General features: G+C 41.8%; 2 protein-coding genes across 2 annotated transcripts; both read right to left on the reverse strand.

Annotated features, from left to right (window-relative positions):
• Window positions 1-435: 435 nt before the first annotated feature.
• Window positions 436-4083, reverse strand: LOC128103301 (acrosomal protein SP-10-like). The gene is made up of 3 exons (XM_052727559.1): window positions 3900-4083; window positions 3549-3674; window positions 436-2302 (listed from the first exon to the last, which is right to left on the reverse strand). Exons 1-3 carry the CDS (start codon window positions 3946-3948, stop codon window positions 2157-2159), a joined length of 321 nt encoding a protein of 106 aa, XP_052583519.1. The 5' UTR covers window positions 3949-4083; the 3' UTR covers window positions 436-2156.
• A 4944-nt stretch (window positions 4084-9027) lies between these two features.
• LOC128103307 (urinary protein 2-like) lies at window positions 9028-13220 on the reverse strand. The gene is made up of 3 exons (XM_052727571.1): window positions 13160-13220; window positions 9295-9423; window positions 9028-9185 (listed from the first exon to the last, which is right to left on the reverse strand). The coding sequence occupies exons 1-3, from the start codon at window positions 13218-13220 to the stop codon at window positions 9028-9030; spliced, it is 348 nt and encodes a 115-aa protein (XP_052583531.1).
• Window positions 13221-18055: the final 4835 nt, after the last annotated feature.

Raw genomic sequence — 18055 nt, forward strand, 5'->3', positions numbered from 1 at the left:
TCCTTATAGCTTAAATTAATCCATTTCTATAAATCTATACCTTGCCATGTGGCTCATGGCTTACCAGCATCTTCATATGCTGCTAGTCATGGTGGCGGCTGGCAGTGTCTCTCTGACTCAGCCTTCCACTTCCCAGAATTCTTCTCCTCCTTGTCCCACCTATACTTCCTCCTGCCTGACTACTGACCAATCAGTGTTTTATTTACTAACCAATCAGAGCAAAACATTTGCCATACAGAACATCTCACAGCACATGTGAACCCAAAGCTTTTCCCCTTTGAGATGGAGTTTCCCCATATATATATTATAAAATATTATGTGCAGAAGTATACCAAAAAATTATGTAGCATCTTTTAGTGTCTTCAAACTCTCCATTATCTTGCCCCCATTTATTAAATGCTGTGATTCTAGGTGGGTGCCACCACATTAACCTCAAAGACAGAGTTTTAAGTAGCATATTATATGTTGTTCATTTTTAAACAAATATGATGAATAAATTTTAGTTATTCTTTGAGAATTTCATTCATGCATACAAATTATTTGGTCACAGTCACATCATTCATTCTTCCCTCCAGTCCTTTCTAGATCCTCTCCATGCTACCTACTTCATGGCATTAAAAAAGACCAAACCACTGAATCAAATTAGTGCTGTTCAAACAAACATGGTTATGGGGACATCTATCAGAGCATGGCCAATCTACCAAGGACCAAACCTCTGAAGAAAACTGATTCTGTTTCCCTTAAAGCCATTAACTGTCAGTAGCCCCTCAGCTAAGGGTAGGAAATGATGTCCCTCCACCTCATCCATGCTGGAGTGCTGACTAGCTTGATCTTGTGCAGATCTTGTGTAGGGAACCACAGCTGCTATCAGTCCATGAGTGCAAAGACCCTGTCATATCCAGGAAACAGTTCTTCCCCAGGCCTACACCATTTCTAATGCCTTCAATGTTTCTTCCCTCTTTCCTGTGGTACAACTGAGCTCTGCATGGGAGATATGTGGCCTAGATATTCCATATCTGACTAAGCACTCCACAGACACTTTTCCCTTTTCCACCCATGATGCTGACAATATATGCAATTAATAAAGGGAAAATGGTTGTGGCTAATAATTGTTTAATAAATCCTCTTAGGATTTATTTTTAAACTAAACTAACAGGTTGATGACTTACTGATTTATGTGTATATCATGCACATAGAGAAGAAATCTGATTAAATTGGGACTAAAGTGTAATCATAAGGAGCCTGGGCTTAGATGGGACAGGGAGTGAGGGCTTACAAATAAATTTCCCTCTTAATGATACAAAGGCAACATGGTGGAGTAGTACCTTCCTAAAACAGATGAGAGTCAACACCATTTTCACCCATGATTCTACATGTTCAGAAAGAACAACTTTCAAAGAAGAGGAAACATTTGGTGGATTTATTTTCTGGCTGCAATATAACAGAAACATCAGGTAGAGATTTTCTTCACTGGGTGAAAGTTGGCACTATGATCTTTTAGTTGTCATTTTCTCATTCATGGGAACAAAGTCATCCAGATGTCTTCCTTCTCAGCTGTGGGGCCTGCATAGTGAGAGGGGGCCACTGAGTGTACTTCTTGAAATCCTTATCTTGCCACAGTCCTCTCTCTGTCTTGTTTCTTCCTGAACACCATGAGGTGAGCAGTTTTGGTATGCCATGGCCTTTGCTGTTTAGCTTTACCATAGGCCCATGTAATGGAGCAAGACAATGAAAGACTGAAACAAGGATCCACATCAACATTTCCCTTTGAATTGTTCTCTGGAAGTGTAAGTCACAATGATGAGAACTAAGCAAGTTCCTAAAGCACATGTTGTACAAAGGATACTCAGCTTCTTCATCCTCTACGGTTCTTTTATCTATTCATCTGTCTTGTCCATCCACACTGAGGCGATAAATGCATTGATGAAAACCATGTGTCAGTTATATTCATGGTGATGAGGGCTAGGGCATATTAGGAATAAGAATTAAGTGATATAATTAGATATACTTTCACAGTACCAAGGTTCTGTGCATTTCTTGCACAATTGTGAGGCTTAGAAAAATCTCCAGTCCAGAAAAAAATTAAACCCAAGGGAAGAAAAGAAAGACAGGGAGGAAAGGAAATGACAGATGGGTCCACCTGAAACTAGCTCACACTAAGTCATCACTATTGGTAAATCAATGCTGTTGCAGAAGTCGTCATAATCGCAGCAGTATGTATGTATTGTTTCACCTCCCGAATATTTTTCATCAAACTCACAGAATTCCGTACACCCCAACTCCGCACTTTTCAGTTTACCATCTGTGGAAGAAGATTGCAAAAAGATATAATTTTGAGAGCCAGGATCCAACCTCATATCCAAGTACATTTGGACTGAGAATGCTTTCACTGAAAGAATTTTCTTCCATAGCAGTTAGTGTCCCATGTTGGCCTTCCCGCCACATTCTTTTAAACTACATCTGGAGAAAGTCCCTTTACCCAAGAGCCTTTACGACAGGAGAAACATGTGCTTAGTGTTGAGCTTGAGACTCTACACGTTGGGGCACATAGCATCATCTCCCCTCAAGCAGATGTGCGTAACGCACTTCCTCAATACATGCTGGCATCCAGACTCCAAGGTGAGCAGTTGGGCAGGTAGAGATCAAGATAATATTAGCCCTCAAGAACCAGATTCTATGGAATGACAGGAAGGACACACCATGAACTATGCCAGGAGATAGATGAAGCAGGAAGACTTGCGAAGCACCTTGGTGTCCTGTGGATGAGCAAAGGTTTTCCAGAGAAGGTGGCTCCAGGCTGAGAGAAGTTCTTTGAACATTACAGAAGCAAAAGCAACCAGGACAGAGTGTGGGAAAGGACACTTGTAAGGACTGATATTTCGTAGCCTGTGGACAGTGTGGTGGCTTCAATTACAACAGCCCTCATAGGCTTGAGTGTTTCAGTGCTTGGCCCCCACTTGGATGAAGTGTTTGGGAAGAATTAGGAGGTGTGGCCTTGTTGGAGGGGGTGTGTCACTGGGGATGGTCTTTGGGGTTTCAAAATGCCATTCTCAATCTCTATCTCTGTCTCTGTCTCTCTCTGTCTCTGTCTCTCTCTCCTTCTCTGCCTCAAGGTTGTGACTAAAAATGTAAGTTCTCAGCTCCTGATCCTGTACCATGCCTTCCTGCTGCCATGTTATCTACCATGATCATCACGGACTTTACTCCTGGGACTTTGAGCCAGCCCCAAATTAAGTGTTTTCTTTTGTAAGTTGCCTTGGTTACTCTGTTTTGTCATGGGAATGGAAAATTACCCAAGACAGACCCTAAATCACAGAGATGTTGGAAATCAGAGACTGATCAATATGTCAATACAGTGATGGAGAGAAGCCCTGCTCACTCAATATATGCTTAGCTTTACCATGGGCAGAGCTTTACCAGCACAAGGTTTGGAATATCATACCTAGATATCATTTGACTCTTTTTCTTTAACTACAGTATCTTAGAGGTGGTGCTTGGAATCCTGAAGGAGAAACAGAAATTCTCCAGAGCACAGAACACATACTCACATTCAATTGAATTCCAGATTCTGCGGATCATACAAGTTTCGCCAGGTCGTGCAGTGCATGTCTGATTCCCATTAACACACTCCCCATTTTTGTAAGATGGACACAGTACACACTGTAAAGTGAGAGCTGCAAAGATAAAGACTGCTTAGAGGAGACGAGTGCCACACTGTCACTTCCCAACGAAAGCGTAGGTCACTGGACCTCTGGATTGCTTGGCTGCACCCATGTTTTGCCTAACATATGTGCTCCAGTCAGCATGTCTTAATACCACAGACAAGGCAGGATGAAATGAGAAGAGATTTAACTTTCTTTCTACAGCCGATAAGGGATCAAGTTGCAGACAATACTTACCGGTTTCAAAGCAGAGAAAGAAGAGACACAGCTTCAGCAGGTTTTCCATTTCTCCTGAGCCGGTTCTTGCAGCAGGCTGTGTTGGTGCCAGACAGCTGGTGATCAGAGACCACTCACAGAAAATACCAGCCTCTAGTGAATTTATAGTCCACTCAGGCAACAGCAATGGACAGTGGGTGCCCAGAAGCAGATCTCAATGTAAACCCCTCCCACACTGGCAATACACCAAATCCCTCTTCCGTGACTTATTTATTTCCTTATTCCTCTCACTTTTCATTGCTTCGGGTGGCAGTAATGATATACATGACCTGTGAGGTAATCTTACCATCAGAGGCACATGGTGGCCCCCTGTGCTTTCCCTTTCTGTGAAATGAGCTCAAACTGCTCTGTTGATGCTGGAGATCAGAACTAGGAAAGGAAAAACCTTTGGAAGAAGGCTTTTATTGAGCCTGAGTTGCAGCTCGACCAGACACCACTGAAGTGTGTCTCCTGGATGCTGGAAACAGCCTGCTTGTCTAGACAGAAGCTGATGTGTAAAGGGTCTGTGCACATCCCTCATCTAAAGGAAGGACCATGTTATTATGAAGTCCTTAGTACCAAACAGAGAGCTTCTGTTGGAGCACCTCAGGAGGTACTTCTTGTCTGGCTGGGGAGCAAATAGCTGCTGGGCTAGAAGGGTTATCTGAGGTCATCTCTGCTTTGTAAGGCCATGCGGGCTGCCTGAGCACATCCTTGATGGTGGCTGTATTGATCCTCTGCAGTGACTGTAGAGAGTCCCACACAACCAGGCTGCCATGAGAGAGAGTCTGGTCAATTGCTGGCCAAAGGGCTACTTGACTGTTACTTTCCCTGCTCAAGGTTGCCATGCACCAGGGAAGGGCCTGTTTAATGGCCTGCTGTGGAATGTTGTGATCACACACAGAAAGCATTGGATGGTGTTAACAATAAAGAGCTGCCAGAATCTTAACATAGAATGTATATTTCTAATAGTATTAAATGTGCCTTATAATATAATGTTATTATATTATATATCAAACATATATACATTTGACCTAAAGTCTTACTATGTAATCCTGGCTGGCTTGGCTCACTATGTAGACCAGAATGGCCTCAAACTCACACTGATCTGGATGCCATTAAAAACATACTCAAAATGTTCAAAAATCACAGTTTCATTTTTCTATTGAGTCCCAAATTGGTCAAATGCTCTTATCTAATTGGTTGCTAAATTATTTTAATTACAGATTAATAGGTTTGCTGTTACATGCAAGTGTGTTCTAGGCTATATTATGAAGTTTCTTCTTTAGAACTGGTATTATGTATTTATCTGAGGGGTCAAGGTCATGTTAGCAGTAAACTATTTATAGTCTACAATTGAGGTATCATAGGCATTCATTGATACTAAGTTGGTCATTATTCCTATATTTTGTCTGTGAAGAGACATAAAAGTTGTTATTTTATTTTCCTATTTTATTTTATTTGAACAGAATCTGCTGTACAAGTGTGCATAGTGTTTGAGTTTTGTTATGAAAGATAGTGTCTTAATCAATTTTTAGTTGTATAAAAGTCTCCTTATGTAACTCAGTACCATGTATATTCAAAACAATTAAAAAGTGCACATGCTAATAATTTTACACTCAAGTATATAACTATGGGATTATTCTCATAGTTCTTTTATTAACTCAGTGGCTTTTTTGGGTGGTACTTCTTTTCTATACACTGAAAATTAGATATTGTATCAAAAGGCGTAGCAAAGTCAGTCTATCAAGTGAGTGTAAGCTAAACACCTGCTGGAGTAGGGGGCTGTTCTTATATCCAATAGAGTCTGACCAATAATTAGTCCAAAGTGATAAAGAAGGCCAATGCATAATATAAATGGAACAACCTTTAAAGGAGCTATAATTGTTGTAAATATATGTGCACCGAGAGTTGGGGGTCCCATTTCCATAAATAATCACAAATGGACATGAAAGTCTCATAGACCCAAGAGCAGTAGGCCCTTCAATACCTCACTCCCATCTTCAGGTACATCCTTCAAACTCAACTTCAGCAAAGCAATGCCAGTGAGATGGCCCAGCGCTGGCTTCCAAGCCTGGTTATCTAGTCAGTCCTGGGAACCCAGTTGGTATCATAAGAATAGAAAAGATTCCCAGCTGTGGTTCTCTGACATCCCCACATACATGCACACATACATAGAAAAAAACCTAAAAATAATTTTAAAAGTTTAAATCAAGAATTTTAAGACTACAATACACCATAGTGTACCTGACAGCTATCTACAAAATATTTCATTTCATAGGAAACAAAAGTACATGTTCTTCTCCACACCCACAGAAACTTCTCTAAATGAAATGTCACCATAAGCAACAAAACAAGGTTTAAGAAGTACCAAAATCAAGATAATATCTTGTAATTTTTCAGGCCTACTGTAATAAAACAAAAAGTCAATGATCAAGAGAAATTATAGATGCTACAAAAATACTTGAAAGTGGTGGGGTGGGGCTTATTGAAGCTTGGTGACAGAGAGAGTCCTGGGGCAACCAGTTGGACAATAGTGTTTCTATCCTGTCTGCTGCCCTCTGCTCCTAACACTATGAGGGCTAGATGTTCAAGGTTAAACTCTGTAAGCACGGGCATGGTTTGTGTTTGTCCTTGGATGACCAGCATCCTGAGAATCAGCTGTGTGCAGGAATGCAGGGTCTTTGTTCCTTCTCACAGATAACACTTGCCACATACAGAAATGTATCCCAGTGAGACCTGTTGTTCTTTCAGACAACAGCCACATGGACATTCCAGTCCCTGCTCCTGCACATCACTCCTTGGCTTTCCCCAAGTTGTGGGAATGTTCAGAAAGAGATTTTTTTTTTAGTGACAGAATAGTAACGTTAGTTTTTAATTTAAAAGTAGAAACATTGAGAATTTCTCATGCACTGACTCTATTCACATCATTTTCATTTTTCCTCCTCCTCCTCCAACTCCTCCGGTGTCCCCCTCCCAATTTCTCTTCAATTTCACAAACTCTTATTTTTAAATTAGTATTGTGATACCTACACATGTATGTATGTATGTGTATATATGTATGCATGCATATATGAATGTATGACTTATGAATGTACATATATATGTATGTGTGTGATGTATGAATGTATTATATATGTATGTTTGTATGTTCATATGTATAGCCTGGTGACTCCATTTAGTTTTGCTTGTATGCATTTGTATTAAACGTTGTCCACTTGGGACTGGATGACCTCTCATGGGGCTCGAATATGCAGGTTCTCCCTTTCTTCTCAGACACAGTTGCCTGGAGTTCTTTGTCTAGTGGTGGAGCCTTGAGAAGTTCTCTCCATTCCCATTGGTATGTCACTGTAGTCATTGTACAGGTCTTGCTGAGGCAACCCTACTCCTGAGATTTCGTGGGTGCATCTTCCCTGTCACATAGAGGGAAGATAACCCGTTGGAGTGGATGTTCTGGTCCTCTACTCCTACCATCTTTGGGTACCCTCTTGTGTGATGATTCCTCTGTTTTAGGAATAGGTGTTGCATTGCAGGTGCATCAGCTGTGGGTGAGAACCCCATGGTCCTTTGCTCTCTGTATTTTGTCCAGCTTCTAGGCAGGCACTCACTAAACAAGAAGAGTGCAAGTGTATGCATCTCACCAAGTTGCTTGCTGCATCACTCCAGCTCGCTCCGCACCCCGGACAAAGGAAGGGACACCAGTAGTTTAGATGGATGCTCAAGGACCCCAGTCATAACACAGGATAGATGCTGTCACCTAGGGGAGGGAGGCCCAGTGGTCTGCGCTTACCCAGGACGCAAGGAACACACACTGTCTTCAGCTAAGTGCTTCCTGCCTTGCCTCAAGCAGGGGCATAGCCTGAGCCAGGACCTGATGCTGGAGCAGCCCCACATGTGTCTGGGACCTTGACCATAAGGGTAGAGGTTGGATGACTTCATCTTTTTTTTGCTCTTTTTTGAGCATTCACTAAAGGATATTTTAGATAAAACACAAATAATAAAAATTCATATTTTTATGCCTCAGTAACCTACTCTTTTGCTCCATTGAGTCTTGGGCAAAAGATTCCCAGCCCCACTTTCTCCTGTTCTCACTGATGTAACTAGGGTGGAGATGCCGCCAGAGTGAATTTTAATAAGATGTATGCTAGTCTAAGTCAAACCAGGTGTCTGAGACGTTTTCTCTGGGCCTCAAAGGACAATTGACATTCAATGTGCACAGTCTGTGCTCCTATAAGATTAAGTATGTATTCAATAAGACATGTTTTTTGCATGAGTGTTTACATGTTTGTATATAAATAGAGAGCATGAGTCACATTAGAACACTGATCAGATTTGGTGGTGTTTTCAATGCCTTTTGATTCTACACACTTTGATTTACTAAAAAAAATTAAGAATCCTTCAGTGAAGTCAATTGTATTCCCCTCTGTTTCTCCTCTGAGTAATAGCTAATGGTAACATAGCAGAGTCATCACAAATAATTACCCAATATGTGTAAAATATACAATTTTAGATAAAGATGTGATTCCTTATGGATTTTCAGACATTATCATTGTTATTTTACTTTTTTCTTCTCTTCCTTCTGTAATTTATATCCTTTCCTCTTCCTAAGGAAAGCTCCTCCTCCCATTCCTCCTTCCTTCTTCAAATCCCTTGTATTCCACTGTTCACATTTCTAGTGCTCCCACTATGGCTCCTTTTTTGTCCTCCTGGATTCCATGTTTACTACAGATCCATACTTCTTAATAAGAGCACTCAGATCTTATAACGGGAACACTGGAGACTTAAGAGTAGTGAAAGGGAGAGAGTTTGTTTTATGGTCTTCCTAAGTTGAGCATCAGTCTAGAATATTGAGATGCTCTGGCCAAGTGCAAAGAACAGTCTATAAACCGAACGAATGGCCCTTTCTCCCTTTTTTGAATAACCAGGAGGGTAAACTCTTACATGAAATTATGTCTCATCTGTTTCTCTATTGCTTATATCTGCCTTTTTCTTAACAGAAACTGATAGCTTGTAAAGAAGTTTATTTCATGCTGAACACATAGAGGGGAAATTGAGAGATACTTGGGGGAGGGTACAGGGTGCACAGTGCAGAAGCCAAAGGAATTGGCAGTTAGAAAATGTCCTTCTTCACTATTTGGCCATGATATCTGTTGCAGAAATCTTCACCTTTGCAGCAAAAGGTAGATATCTTCAAGTTTCCAAAATACATGTTTTCAGCATAACATGCTTCAGAACAGTCCAATTCGGTGTGATTGTGAACCCATCTACCTAGAAGATAAAAGCATTTATACTTAGTGACCCAAACACCACTTGGCATCAGAGCAGGAACATATACACCTCTTAGCAAGACTGTCTTCAAGTAGCTCAAATACATTACCTGTTTGTGAGAATATGTAGAAATTCCTGGTTCTGCATCCAGGGCTGTATTGTGTAGTGCAGTTGCTCTTGCCTACCAAACAGTGTCCTCTTTTAAAAGACTTGCAGACCATGCACACTGTGGCTTGAACTAGGCAAAGCAGACGTAAAGGTTGAACAAAGACTTGAAGTGCCTAAAAGTGCTTAAGGATTAAGGAATTCAGAGACAAGGCACAACTCTTAGTAATTTTCCTAGTACAACCTCGGGTCCTGATGTATTGCATCAGATTGTGTCCACGGCTTCCTTAAGAAGCTGAGGGTCTGACACCACACTTTTGATTGCATAGGAAATAAAGTGATAGGTAATCCCCTGTATACAGCACTATCGTGCAACAAAGTATGAAAGGATCAATGCAAACTAACCTGACACTTAAAGTTCTTTTTTAAATGCATGATTATAGTAATAATAACATCATGGGACTAGTACAAAAATATTCCTGCAAATCAATGGAATAGAATAAAGGGTCCAGATAGACGGCCATGTAACCACAAGCACTTGAGTTTTGACAAAGGTGCCCAAAAGACACATTGGAGACAAGACAGAATCTTCAACAAATGATGCCGAGAAAACCAGATACCTTCATGTAGAAGAATGAACTAGATTATTTTCTCTCACCTTGCACAGACATCAACTCCAAACTGAGTAAAGACCTCAACATGAAACTGAACCTGCTAGAGGAAAAAGTAGGAAGTACACTCCAAGGACCAGGCACAGGGGAGGGCTTCCCGAACAGGACTCCCTGTTGCCCTAGGGATTGGGGGCAATAATGTCAATTATCCACTAATGGGACTGTAAGTCCAACAAGATGAGAAGATGGGGAATTATGGTGACAGGGGGAGAAGACAGGGATAAGTTCTTCCCCCACAATCTGACTTGATTGTACCCTGAGAAAGGCAGTGAGTTCAGACTTCACCAATACAGACTAATGGCCACAGACACAATGTGTTTCCCAAAAGACATCTTGTCAAAGATAACAAGCAGATTGTGTTCACTTAGCACTAGATGATAAATTCCAAGAGACACCTCAATCAAGGGTGTTAAGGACAGTAATTAGGTTGTGCTTACTTAGGGCGATGGTGACATATATCCAGGACTTCCTTGTGCACCTCCCCCTTTTTTCTGGATCTTAATGGTGTCCCCCATAAATAAACCTTCCAACTTCGTTCACTGAGAAAAGTTCTTAACTTTATTATGAATTATATTGGGCAATGTTACAAAGAAGGGAGGCAGATTCTTACCATGCTTAGAGATGTAACTGCTCATTGCTGCTGTATTCACAATAGTTAGAAATTAGAACCAGCCTATCTGTCCATAAATTGATGGATGACTGACAATGTGCTTTAAATGCACAATGGATTTCATTCATTTGCAAAGAAAAGGGAAATTTACAGGAAAATGGGGATTAAACTAAAAAGATGTTGTAATGATCAGAGTGACTCAGTTCCGGAAAAACAAACAGCACATGTCCCCTCTCTTAGGTCAATTCTAGCTTTGGATTTTTAGATTTAGAATCTGTGGTGTAGAGGGCAGAGAAACTAGGAAGGGAACACTGGGTGATGGGGTCCTTAGAAGAGAGATGGTAATAGAAGAACATATGTGACATGAATGTAGAGGGGGAAATCCTGGACTTGGAAATGTTTAAACAGGGACTGGAGCAGAGGGATAGGGGAGAGGGTTAACCAGAACTAACAATACATGAATAAATTCTTATGGAAACTTACTACTTTGTGAGCAAATTAAAAATATAATTAAAATGGAAACTCATTACTTTCTAAGCTAATTAAAAATACAGTTTTAAAAAGGAATTTAAACAAAAGTACAATGCGTGAGTGGATAATGCTTCCCAGAGGAGATGGGTTGTCAAAAAAGAAAATCTCAATGCTAGGTGCAGGGTAACTTCCTCTGAGTTATTGGTTAAGAAGATCCAAGAGGTTCCCAAAACAACACAGGCCATTGCTACCAGTCCTGGTTCCCTATCAGAACTGGATAGGAAGACCTTATTGCTGAAGATACAACATGTTTTAGTTGTAGGACATAAAGAAATCAAACTGGAACTGACCTGAAAACTTGCTTCATGGTGACTAATGTTCATAGTGCCAGAAATGCTCTGCAGGCTTCTGGGGGATAATATTCATCAATTGTTTTACCTACTGGTGAACCCTATATGCTACAATACTGGCATGTCAGGCAGATGTGCTCAATGGTGCAAGAGAGCAATAAAAGTTATGTGAGTAAGCACCTGCTTTGATTAGTTCTAATGACTGCTTCACTGCAGGTAACTTCATGCCTGGTACTATGAAACTAGACAAAGTCCCATGTCTCAAAGGGTCATAGGCCTAAACGGAGAACCTACTACTAAGTTTTTTTTTTTTTTTTTTTTTTGCTAAATGGAGTTGTCAAAACACTCTGTCAATATTTATGTATACAGCCAAAGATTAGCATTGCCCTTGACCTTGACCAGAGAAGCTTCCCTCTACAGTGGTTGTTGGTTAATGCAGAGACTTGTAGCTGATCAAAGTGCTAAGAGTAAGTGACTATTGAGAGCTCATCCCTGAATGGGATGTTTCCATCACCATCCCCACAGTATTCAGGGAGCACTGTGGAAGAGGAGGTAAAGGATTGTCAGAGTTGGAGGATGGGGAGGAGTACTGTGAAACGCTGTCTCCTGGAGATGGCATGGTCAATGACTCAAGAACTCTCAGCATCTGTGTGTACTGGCCTAAGACCTGCACAGTATCAAGCAACTCCATATTCCATCATGAACTGGGGAAGGGATTATGAGGTCCCATGCCTCCCTGAGGAACTATTGGCTGTTAACATGCTACAAGGGAGGGAGTTGTTTTTCTCAAGTGATGTAGCTAATGTTGTCTGTGCTCCAGCAAATAACCCAATACTCATGCTCATGCAAGTGAACCAAATTAAATTCAGTGGTTTATAAAAGAAAAGAGACGAAAAAGAGGTGAGGACCTGCTGTGGAGAAGTGCTCTAGAAGGAGTGGGAAGGGAACAAAAGTAATGGGATATGGTAAAAATAAAATAAATCCAAGACCAAAAATAAAACGTGTGGAACCAGTGAGATGACTCAGTAGGTACCTCCTGTCAAGCCTGTGACCTGGGTTCAATCCCTGGGAACCGCTTGGAAAAGCAAGACAATTGACTTCCAAACATTGTCCTCTGGTCTCCACAGGAATGCTATGGCACGTGCTAGTGTATACGTGTACATGGGCGCACGCACGTGCACACATGCACACACACATAAACACACACTCACATGTACAGATAAATAAATGAATGTAATAAAAAATAAAACGCATGAGGAATAGATACTGTCCTAGTGCCAAAGAAAGGAGGCAAGCTCACAGCATTTCATAGCATATACTCTCTCCCCAGAGGCATCTGATAATCAGATCTACTGATCAAAGCAATGCATTTGCTATGGAAAACTGGCTTAAGATAAGCTCTGCAGTGGCCTCTTCCTAACAGATGACTGTGCTAGGCAGCTTCCACAGATAGTCTTAAGCTGCTGGTCATGGAGGCAGACTCAAAGACATAGATGTAAAAGGACACACAATCTCATCCATCTGTAGGGAGTGACTGTCCCCTCTCTGGGAGAGACCTGACCTCTTACTCCAGCAAGAGCAGGGTGGAGTCAACACAAAGATGACCCAGTTGTATTGGGTCAGCTTGTCGTAGAATCCTGACCTTGACCTCTCTCTGCTCCCACACACTACTACCCCAGCCATAAAGGCCATCATCCCAGGTCTACTCTCAGCCATCTCCAGGCCCTGTCCTCACCCCCATTTCAGCGTCCAGGGCCTCACTCTCACCTTGGAAGAACACCAGAGAAAAAGCCCCCAGCATCAGGAGAAGGAACATGAACTTGGCCATCTCAGTCTGGGCTGGCAGGGAACATAACAGAGCAGCTAGCAACAAGTACCCAGGAGGGACCAGGGTAAATGAGAGCAGGCTGCAATCTGCTCTGAGCTGCTCCCAGGATGTGGGCAAGAGCTTCCTTCCACACCTGCCAGTGGGTGTTTGGCAGTGCCCAGGCTCAGGAAAGCATCCCACAGAACCAACTCCCTCAGAGCTCCACAGGGCAAAGGATGTGCCTGGATCCCTCTCATATTCCTTCATGGGTGAAGCTAGGATTGTTCACTTCCCAAGTGAGATTCCCTAAGGTTGAGCTCAGAGCAGGACCACAGACTTTTTATTCCTATCCAGTATTGGCAATGGTGAGGTAGCTGCAACAACGGAACCTTGTTCAGAAAGTTCTGTAACCCAAGATGTGCACCCACAGCCATTCTGTCTCATTTATAGGAGATCATCAGTACTATATCGAGGGCCATGGTAGAAACATAGCCAATGGCATCTGGATAACATGTTTGAAAGGGACATTGTAGATTTTTGGATTGTTTTACAAAGTACAAAACAATTTCTCGTCATGTAAAGTCTTAGCTACCTAGTTTCTAAATATCTTTATAAGCCAAGTAGGATTTTCTCAAACACAGAATGACACTCATATAAAACACTCAGAATTTCTACACTTTTCCTCATAGACCTGGCCTGTGTGTGGCACACAGGGCACAAAATACAAAACAGTATTCTAATTTTTAAAATTATATTTACACTGATATTCTCTAAGTTATCTTTGATTATATCATCATGCTTAAAAAGAACCAACCCTGCCCTGCCCCCCTGATACTCAGCATGCCTACACATTAAGCCAGGGGAAGAAGAAAGAGTACCAGTGCAAGTTCACCAGCTGAGCAGACTGGGGCTAGGGAACATCCCAGGTGGCAGAAGATGTCTTATGCTCCCTCTGCCACCTTCCTTGTACATGAGTCCTTCATGACGTAGCCCGTCAGAGAGGCTCACTCTGCCTAGTTCATGAAGTGTGAGAAGATCAGGCACCCCGTTTTCATTAATGACTAAACAAAGGATAAAAGAATGGATGAATGGATAGATGGATGGATGGATGGATGGATGGATGGATGGATGGATGATGAGTGGATGGATGATGAGTGGATGGACTGATAATGAATGAATGATGGATAGAAGATTGAATGATGGTCTGTGTGTAGAAAGCAATGACTGGAGGCTGACAGCCAGGATCACAGATGCACCACACTCTGAGTGCCTGGTGCACTTCATGCTTTACAAGTATGACTGGTATACATGAGAGCTCCTTGTCTAGCTTCCCAACACAAAGGTAGGGGGCATCAGACACTGGAGGAGTCTAAGATGCATGGGTGCTAGGCCATGAGAGTTAATAATTCACTCAGTTACAAGCTGATTTCCTATGCTGTATCACGCTGTTTATCATGGTGTTCTCCATGCCTCTCTAACGTTAAGAAAGGGATTCTGAGTTCTCAGAGTTTCTAAGCCTTTGACCTCACTGTAATCATTCTAGGAAAGAACAAAGAAAGGAAAACAAGACTAGTCAAATTAATGCCATTTCTAAGGAACATATGTGTTCTTGTGAGGCATCAATTTGCTAATCCACTCTGAGTTTTACATTCTTAATGTTCTACTACCAAGTGGCACATGTGTGCTGTTACGGAAGCAGATGCAGAGATCTGCAGCCAAGCACTGGGCTGAGCTCTGGGGATCTTGCTGAAAAAAGGGAAGGAGGGATTGTATGAGCCAGGGGGGTCATGATATGGGAACTCACAGAGACAGCTGACCTGAGGTCATGGGAGCTCATGGACTCTGGACCAACAGTTAGGGAGCCTGTCAAGTAGGGTTTACATATCAGTCTGATAACATGGAAAGAGAAGTTGAAGCAAAGAAAACAATGATCTGGGTAAATATCTTGAGGAAATTTTTGGTTGTCAAATCTGATATCATTTTCTGATAAAAGAATGGTGGGTACCCTCAAATGGATATTTTTAGAATATATTTATTTCTTTAAGGATGCCAGTCATAAAGAAATCTCCACTTAGGTATTGATGGTACATTCCTATACTAGGAAATGACATCAGTCTCATGATGGAAACATAAACTGACACATTGGAAGATCACAATAGCTCCATTTGATGTTAAGTTTACCAAATCCCACCATGGCTGCCTCCCAGACTCTCCTAAAGTTCAATAAGGTCTAGTTATAAAAATTCATGCCTTAAGTCTAATCTTAATTACCAATAAAGGCTCCCTTTCCTCCTACAAAGAATCCCAGAGTTTAGCATATTGCATGGCCAGCCTACTCTGAGGTCACCAGACAAAATCCCCACCACCACCATACAGGAAGTCCCTTCTCTGATCATTCCAGACAGTGGGTGGTCATAACCACCACAAGCATCCAAGCCCACACTAACCTTATCAGATCTTCAGGTGACAAGCCTTGGCTGAGATCTAACAAGGCTGAGTGTCCTGGCCAGAGCACAGAGCTTTCTAGATGCGTTTAAGTTTGAAGCGTCACTTCAGCATTTTTAGATCCTGAGATAACTAAGTCATTCGGGATCCAACATAGATGGGTTAAGCCCATCTCATGAAGTAAGTTAAAGTTCTGGAGACATGTACATTTGTGTGTGTGTGTGTGTGTGTGTGTGTGTGTGTGTGTGTGTGTGTGTATCTCATGTGTGTTTCAGTTCTAGTGATAAATACATTAGAAAAATTCTATACCAGAAATAAGCCACAACCCCAAACCCATGGTGGGTTTGTTTAATACCCAGTCACATCGGTGTCTGTGTCTCCTACCACACATTTCTTCTCTCAAAGAAGATCAGCTCTACCCTGACACCTGCTGTTATGGTTCAGGACAAGAACAAAGTTGCAAAACAGGATGCTATCTCCTGAGAGGATGAGCAAGCTGACCTTACAACTTGCCTGGCATCAATTGTCAGATAATCCCAGTGAACTGGTATCTCACATGGATTCGTTTATTCACAGAGTATATTCTGGAAGGAGTCTTACTTAGCCTGGAATATGAGGTAAAAATCCACAGTTACAAATGGTCAGATCAGAGACCCTCAAAGCTCTCCTGTCTGGCTCACTCTATCCCTTTGTCAACACAGTGTCGACCACCACAGTTGGCCAAACCTACCAAATACATTTATTCCACGCTTTTTTCTCCTTTTGGCTGTCACTGTTCAGAAGCCAGGGTTTTTCCATTCACACGTAGGTTTAGGGAATGGGTGAATGATACAGTTAATTAATTCTGAGTCTTTGTGCATACTTCTCAGATGACAGTGGTATAGGATTTTTGTCCCAAGGTTAGAACAATGCCTTCTCTTTATCTCTTTGCCGTCGCTTCTCAGTTTCCAGACCCACTCCACAGATAGACAGGAAGGACCCATTCTGAGAACATTCCAGGGGCCCACTTGATGAACAGAATCACCAGAGCCTTATCTGATTTCCAAATCAGAGGTCAGGGTCATGGTGTTGTCATCCTACTGCAGGACCAATAGTTGCCCTGCTCTGCCAGTCTCTATACACTGTAGCTAGAGTTTTCCTGCCTGGCCCACAGTCAGGACAAATCTCTGACACCTGCCAGTCCCACAGTTTAATGTGCCACTCAGACCCGACCAAGTAAACACAGAGACTTATATTGGTTACAAACTGTATGGCCGTGGCAGGCTTCTTGCTAACTGTTCTTACAGCTTAAATTAACCCATTTCTATTAATCTATACCTTGCCACGTGGCTTGTGGCTTACCGGTACTTTACATCTTCCTTGTCCTGATGGCGGCTGGCAGTGTCTCCCTGACTCAGCCTTCCACTTCCCAGTTTTTTCTCCTCCTTGTCCCGCCTATACTTCCTGCCTGGCCACTGACCAATCAGTGATTTATTTATTGACCAATCAGCAACACATTTGACATACAGACCATCCCACAGCAATACACCATTGTAAACCAAGGTCTATTTCCCTCTGAGGTGGTCAGGCATTGGCCATGGAGAAGCTCAGATGCCTATGTGCTTGCCGCTAGACTTTATGCTCTGTAGAATACCCAATAAAGCATTTCTGGCTAAGTCCATTTTGTGAGTTGGACTGACAGCAGGAACCTGAATTACAATACTGTACTGTACAATACAGCAGTTTCTCATTATAATCTTTAAGGAAGTGAGTAAAATAGACCAAAGTTAAGTAAAATAGACCAAAATGCTCTCAATGGACTTTGAAGTTTTCTGGAAAAAATTGTAGTTGGCTGAAGAGGCTTGGGACCTTCATCAATGGAGTGATTTGATTTGATTTTTCACTTTTTAAGGTATTTTGTGGCCACTTTTGTTAATTTTAAGAAGATTTTGAACTACACGATAAAAACTTTTCATTGAGAGCATAATGTAGTTTAATGTCTTTTAGGACACTGATGTGCTGTGTGAATTTATTGATCAATTCTTTCAATTTCAGTGGTGGTAGAAGCCACCATGATTTTAACAATGACGACAGTTGCTCCAAACTTTGGACTTAAGAGGGGAGGTTACTTTGAGGCAGAAGCTCTGAAACCTGTGGTGATGAAGGCTAATACTCTGGCAAATTGAAACCAAGATGGCCACGGCCATTCAAGCTTAATTTGCAGCAGCGGTGGCTATGGCAACGGTGGAGACGTGAAGAATTTGGAGAGCCAGAGAAGTGAAGGGGGAACAGCAGACTTGTGACTTTAGTTGAACGTGGTAGTAATAGGGCCACTACAAAGAAGAGAAGAGCTAGACATTTCCCTATATCAGCCAAAATTCTCAAATACTGTGTTCGTCACTAGCTAAACAGTAGCTTATTTTGGCTTCTGT

The sequence above is a fragment of the Peromyscus californicus genome, unplaced genomic scaffold (assembly GCF_007827085.1).
Source record: "Peromyscus californicus insignis strain IS unplaced genomic scaffold, ASM782708v3 Scaffold_11__1_contigs__length_118956290, whole genome shotgun sequence".
NCBI lineage: Eukaryota > Metazoa > Chordata > Mammalia > Rodentia > Cricetidae > Peromyscus > Peromyscus californicus.